The sequence below is a fragment of the Morone saxatilis genome, unplaced genomic scaffold (assembly GCF_004916995.1).
Source record: "Morone saxatilis isolate NCDOM2014 unplaced genomic scaffold, NCSU_SB_2.0 Contig4, whole genome shotgun sequence".
Taxonomy (NCBI): domain Eukaryota; kingdom Metazoa; phylum Chordata; class Actinopteri; family Moronidae; genus Morone; species Morone saxatilis.
The window spans coordinates 18,508,780-18,515,759 of NW_023339984.1; the positions used below are offsets into that span (position 1 = coordinate 18,508,780).

Genomic DNA, 6,980 nt, shown 5'->3' on the forward strand with positions numbered 1-6,980 from the left:
ACACACACACACACACGTCTCTATCTTTGTGAGGTCTCTTCACTGACTTCTATGCATGATCAGAACCAGAACATCCCAACCTTAGACTTGAACAGTATCCTCACTCTGGGGACGCTACGTTACGCACACGTATCCTGTGAGTGTTTTCCAGCAGATGTTGAACCAGCTGCAGGGTTAGTGTTAGCATTAGTGAGATCCAACACTGATGTTGGGGGGGATCAGGTCTGGCTTTTGGTTCCAGTTCAACCCAAAAGGTGTTGGATGGGGTTGATGTCAGGACTTGTGTATATATCTTTAAACTTTGACTGCTGTTAGTTGTTAGTTTGATTAACTTTTATTAAAGAGGCCGATGTTCTTCCTCATCAAACTGAAAACCATTTCTTTGTGGAGCTGCAGTCCTTTCTCATCAGTTGTCGTGCTCCTCTTCATCTTATAGAGACGAACCAGCTTCAATGTCAGCCCTGAAACCGGATTGGCCCCCCCATTATCCTCCCGTCTTCCACTCCCCCTTCAAAGACTGTAGCGGACTTTTAAAACGTTTTAAAGCTCGTGTGTAAAATAACGCTCCAAAGTTAGACATGTTGGTGATGGAAAAACTGGCGTGGTTAATTTCCAAAGGGATCCCTTGACCTCTGACCTCTAGATATCTGAATAAAAATGGATTCTATGGAAAGGTCACTTCATGCTAATCCCAGAAGTTTGGGGAAAAAAACTTTTCCTTGTGGTATTTGATTTTTTCTGCATACTGGGCTCCATAAATAGTATTTGATTTGCATAAATTGTGATGACTGAGACACATACCCTCCCTCCACTTCCACCCCAGTCAAAAAAAAGTCATTTATGTAACGTTGTGTAACGTTTTCCTAAAACAAACTGTGTCACATCGTTAACCACATGTTAATAGGGTGTTTCTCACATAGACACTAACTGTGTGTCTGAGAACGGGTTAAACTGGCTTCAGTGACACGTTAAAACAGGCGTTCAGTAACAGTTGACACACAGCTGGAAGGATGCTGTTGCCAAAAACATAGAGAAGGGGCATCCACATACTTCTGGCCATATAGTGTGAACTGAAGAATCAAAACTGAGTATCTACTGAACACCATCATCATTTCACCAAAAAATAAAGTAATAGACCTTTTTGAGATGAGATAGTCGAGTAAACCCAGGAGTTAGCAGTGAGACTAACGAAGGCCTCATTCCATTCAGGTCGGACTCTGCTTCACTAAAGTAATGGCGGAAATGGATCCATTGTGTCTGTATCTGTTAATCATCCGTGGATTGAAGGAGAACCTGTCTTTCGTTCTTTCCAGCTTTATATCATCAGTGGACGTCACATCTATTTCAGCTCTTTTTGTTTGTTTTAGTTCAGTTTCCACTGTAGCAGAATGCAGAACAGCAGCTTGTAGTTTCCTAATGTCCTGAGCCGATTGTAAGGATCAGTATCAGGTATATATACATAATATACTTTACCTTTCACTCTACCTCACTGCTTTTGCATTGGAGTTTACGGATGTGACCAATCATTTTGATCAAAGCTCGCTGTAGAAACCCTTCAGGAAGCAGATTGTCATGTTTTGTCAGCGTTGCCGTCAACCTGTGACAAAGTGACAGAAGAGAGAAACCTGATGACAGAACAATAGTAAATGTGTCTGTTGTCCACTTTATAAAACCACAGAGTGATTCTCTCTAGATGGGTCTCAACCTGGGGATCAACCCTTTAATGACATTAAACACAGTTTCCAACCTTATTCCTTTAGGAACCTTTTTTTTTGTCATTTTCTAAACTAACAACACCACCGTTAGCTGTTCTGTCTGTGGCCAAAGCAACTGAGTTTCTCTGAGTTATTAGTAGTAGTAAGTATTTCAGTAATCCCTGAACAGTCTCTGGTTGCTGCATCTCGTCTTTGATGAAGGTCCTGTGTGGAGGCGGGGTAGTTTCAAACTGCAACTCGCTCACTTTCCCCTCATGTTCGAAAGGCGAGGGAGAAACAACGATGGCTTCGAAATGTGTGAACTATGGCTCTGTCTAGATTCAGTGTTTGGTTTGTCCATTCTGGGCTACTGTTGAAACATGGCAGACTCCACTAGAAGAGGATTAAACACTAATGAAAACATACCTATGAATATTATATTCCATTCCTAACTTTCATTAATGTCAGATCAATAACATAGAGCCGTAAATGTGGCTGTTTTCAATCGTAACCTTCAGTATTTGGATCAAGTGTATTTAAATATCAAACGTAAGCATCAGCTCGGACTCTGGATCAGTATTAGACGACTCTGCCTTTCCAACAACTACCTGACCTCGCTGACACACTATCATTAGAAACTTCTAGCTGTTGCTTATTTTGTGACCGTGCGGTTCATTTGCCTACCACGCTTCATGCAAATCAGGCACACAGGGAAATGACCAGCTTTCTTATATTCTATGTAAATGCATGATCCAAACTGGGACAAGACACAGACACTGTGTGCGTGAAACATTAACAATGAAATGAAAGAGAGGGTGAGGATGTCTCGAGCTGGGTCCAGATGTTTGCTGTAATAATTTAGAATTTGAATAAATATTGGATCATAAAGCGTGTGAAGACATCAGTGTGTGTCTCCGACAGTCCTCTGCAGTGTGTGTCTCCTTTCCTGGATGAGAGTTAACCAATTATGTGTTTGTTAATATTTGCATTTAAGGGCATTTTCCAATAAAGCATTTTATCACCGATATTATCTATCTGCTAAGTCGCTGTAAACATTTACATCAGAACCTCTGAAAGCACTTTCACCTCTAACCTTTGGGCAGCAGGAGGTAAACTTTATATTCAAACCTGTAAACAACGAATAGAAATCCGTCCTGGAAAGAACCATCCACATCAGACACTAATGTGAGTGATCTGGATGAACATAATTCTGTGTCTGTGTGTATTATCAGTGTAATAAATACATAAAGATATAACACAGACATGGATCTGATATGATTTGTATGATATTCAGATCTGGACTTCCATAAACTTAGATATGGATCTTTCCGGATAGAGTTCCTTTATGTCCAGTAATATCATCTGTAGTTAAAAAGCTTCTTTATTGTTTCACATTATTTGACAGATTCAGTGTTTTCTTCTCATTGTTCTATCAGCTCTTTGGTAGTTTACACTCTTCTAATGCAGGACAAGGCTGTTTACCGGAGACTGATGGCTCTTAAATAATAATATTAACTTTAATAATAATAATTTAATTTAGTTTTCTTCACATAAATTAGTGAAATATAAAGATATCAGCCTACTGTGTATATTTATAAAGTTTTCTTGGGACTGATTGTTTTCTATGTGCCACAGCAGCATCTTGTGGCCATTAGAGGAACTGCACTAAAACAAACTGACCCCCTCTGACTCTCTCTTCCTGTTTCCCCTCCAGAAGCTCCGCCTCCTGCGTGGTGATGATGAACCTCGCCCTATCAGACGGCAGCTTCTCCCTCACCCTCCCACTGCGACTGGCTTATTACTTCAGGAGTGGTGTCTGGGACTTTCCTGATTGGCTGTGCCGACTGTGTGTCTACGGCTTTTACGTCAACCTGTACACAAGGTAACACGCACACACACACACACACACACACACACACACACACACACAGTCCTGATTCACAGAAAAAATTAATTAAGAGCCGCTCTTCCTCCCTCAGCATCCTCTTCCTTACATTACTGAGCGTGCTCCGTTGGCTCGCCGTGGCCCGGCCCCTTCGTCACCGCTCTCTGGCCACGCCCACTCGGACATTATTGCTGTGTCTGGGAGTTTGGTTGTTTGTGGGCGTGTCCTCCGCCCCCTTCCTGTCCAATGGGGTGATAATCAGGTGAGTCTGAGCGAGTTTAGAGTTAACTTAAAATATAGCTATAGTTAACGTAATCTCCTTTTATAAATCTACCTTTTTAAATAACTTAATTTTAAAGCTTCTCTCCTTAAAAACCTTTTTATTTTTATTATTTATTTTTTATCTTCACACTTCCTACATTATATGGATATATGGATTAAATTATTTAACCCGTTAGTTTACATTTTAGTCTTCGGCTTTTTATCCTGATACAGCAGCTGAAGGACTGCGGCGTTCCTTTTAATCATCCGTCAGTTGTTTGGTTTCTTTCCTCCCGGGCAGCCTTCCTCTTCATTTCTATAAAAACGACCTGCTGCTGAGACAGAATCCATCACGTTAGCTGCTGTGAGTTAATTTCCATAGAAATGTATAAATGAACTGAACCAACGGCTGACTGGAAGGAAGGAAATCAGTCTCAAAGGTTTGGAGCTGCAGTGTTCTCGTTAAATCAGTCCTGAGAAAATTCAGGAGAAGACTCTCCAGCGGAGTAATCGAGCACATCACTGCTGAGTTTCTGTAAACACTGGAAACTGTTCAAAAGCTTCCTCTTGGTGGAAACATTTCTCAAAACATGACTGACAAACACAACAAACACAAGATCAGAATTAATTTTACTGACTGACATTTTAATCCTCAGGAGAGATAAAGGCTGATCTGCTTCATGTCTGGAGGCGGGGCGGGTTGGGATCAGACAGTGGTTGCATGTGTGTATTCACAGTTACTGTACATACAGAAACAAGATGGTGCTGTTTGGGATTAATAATTCCCACAGGATTAATATTTATAAAGCACCTTATTCACATTTTATTGTTTCAAACGCTTTACAGAATTTAAACAGAAATGGTGTCTCTGGAAGTTGTGAATCCACAGAGAAATCTCGCCATCTTTGCGGCTCTACAGAGCTTCTTTTTTTGTGATTTTTACCTCCATGGCTGCAAATGAGCCCAAAACATGCAGTTCCTTTAACGGCCACTAGAGGCTGGCTTCAGAGAATTTTTATAAAAAAATGTTTTTGCACCCCTTTCAATATATTAAGACTTAAAGTTATGCATAATTATGAGTGACAGGTTAAAGTGCCTGTTAAAATAATAATAAATTTAAAAAGATGTTCACTGTGACGAGTGAGCAAAGGAATCACAACATGTTTCTTTTGAGTTGAACATAGATTTAAGATTTTAATTGCTTATTTTTCTGCTCTCTCTCTCTCTCAGGGGGGGATTTCCTCGTTGCTTCGAGCCGTCTAGCCCCTCCTCTTGGGGACGTGTCCTGATCTTAAACTACGTGGCTCTGGCTCTCGGCTTCCTCTTCCCTTTCCTCACAATCATTGTGTGCTACAGCCGACTCGTCCGACGCCTAATGGCCCGCTCCGACCTCCACGGCAGCAGTGTGTCCGCCAACGCTCGTCGACGCAACAGACAGCGCTCTGTGCACCTGGTTACCATGGTGACGGCAACCTTCCTGCTCTGCTTTCTGCCCTATCACGTCATTCGCTCCCTGCACCTGCACGCTGTGTGCGGCGGCTGGAACTGCAGCATCACGGTGGCTCTGCAGCGGGCGGTGGTGGTGACGCTGTGTCTGGCGGCGTCCAACAGCGTGGTCAACCCGGTGCTGTATTACTACTCCACCAGGACATTCAGAAACAACATGAGGGACGCTCATTCCTCTCTGTTGTCCAGCAGGGGGGGGTCGTTCAGGTCGGGACTGGCTCTTGCGAGGAGAAGGAATACGACCTAACAGACAGAGTCAGCTCTGTAGCTGGGTCGGTTAAAAAAAGTCTTCTGCTTCATATTGATGAAGGACATCACATCAAAGATCTTTTAACTGGTTTGGCAACACTTTTATTTATTTCAATGAAGAAAATATTTATAGCGTTCTCCTGATAGGCCACATATAGAAGAAAAGAAATGAGACTGAAATCATAAGCAGCTTTGCAGACAGCCGCCATTGTTGAGGAGGGTTCAGGTTAGGGATAGACTCGAAGAAGTTGCTCACCTGCAAACAGTCCTATATTGATTTCCTGTTTTTTTTTAAACAAGGGGACAAGGGAGAGCCAAACTGTCAGCATGGCTGAAAGCTCGACTTGCCTCTTATCTCTGTGTGGAAATAGTAAAGAATAGATCTGTCTGTGATAGGTAGGTAAAGTCATTCCTGCATGTTATTTTTAAAAGGATGAAGTATATTTTCTTGATTGTTGTGATAACATTGTGTATCGCAATTATTTTGGCCAAGAAAATTGTTACATGAGATTTTCATATCATCCCATGCATAGTCGGGAACCCCACAAAGCTTCATGGGGGGTTGCAATGTTTTTCTGATGTCAGTGTCATTGTGGAGGGTCCTCCTTGTTGAGGAGAGTCCAGGCTTGTTGAGGAGGGTCCAGGTTGGTTGAGGAGAGTCCAGGCTTGTTGAAGAGGGTCCAGGTTGGTTGAGGAGAGTCCAGGCTTGTTGAGGAGGGTCCAGGTTGGTTGAGGAGGCTTGTTAAAGAGGGTCCAGGCTGGTTGAGGAGGCTGTTGAAGAGGGTCCAGGCTTGTTGAGGAGGGTCCAGGCTGGTTGAGGAGGCTTGTTGAAAAGGGTCCAGGCTTGTTGAGGATGGTCCAGGCTTGTTGAGGAGGCTTGTTGAGGAGGGTAAAGGCTTGTTGAGGAGGGTCCAGGCTTGTTGAGGGGGGTCCAGGCTTATTGAGGATGGTCCAGGCTTGTTGAGGAGGCTTGTTGAAAAGGGTACAGGCTTGTTGAGGAGGGTACAGGCTTGTTGAGGAGGGTCCAGGCTTGTTGAGGATGGTACAGGCTTGTTGAAAAGGGTACAGGCTTGTTGAGGAGGGTCCAGGCTTGTTGGTCAGTACGTCGTCTCAAAGTTGGACAAATGTCTGCAGTTTGTCTTCCTTTCCTGTTGAGTAACATCGCCCTCTGCAGGTTTTGCACTTGCAACCTTTCAGGTACAACTGACTGAAAGTACGCTGTTGGTGATTTTCTTTATTTTTCTTCATTTTCAGACTCAAACCAACAATGAATGTGTCTACGAACAAGTACTGTGTGTGTAGCACAGTGCCATAGAGCTCCATTGATCCAAAAACTATTACAAACACATCAATGGTTCTATTATATGTGTAATGTTGCCCTATTG

General features: G+C 42.8%; 1 protein-coding gene across 1 annotated transcript; it reads left to right on the forward strand.

Annotated features, from left to right (window-relative positions):
* Window positions 1-3,408: 3,408 nt before the first annotated feature.
* On the forward strand, window positions 3,409-6,917 carry LOC118337991 (cysteinyl leukotriene receptor 2-like; the record flags this gene model as incomplete). The annotated part of the gene is given in 3 exon segments (XM_035675151.1): window positions 3,409-3,576; window positions 3,674-3,841; window positions 5,071-6,917. Coding segments are annotated over 3 exon segments (859 nt in total), but the record flags the coding sequence as incomplete, so codon positions are not given.
* Between the last annotated feature and the right edge of the window lie 63 nt (window positions 6,918-6,980).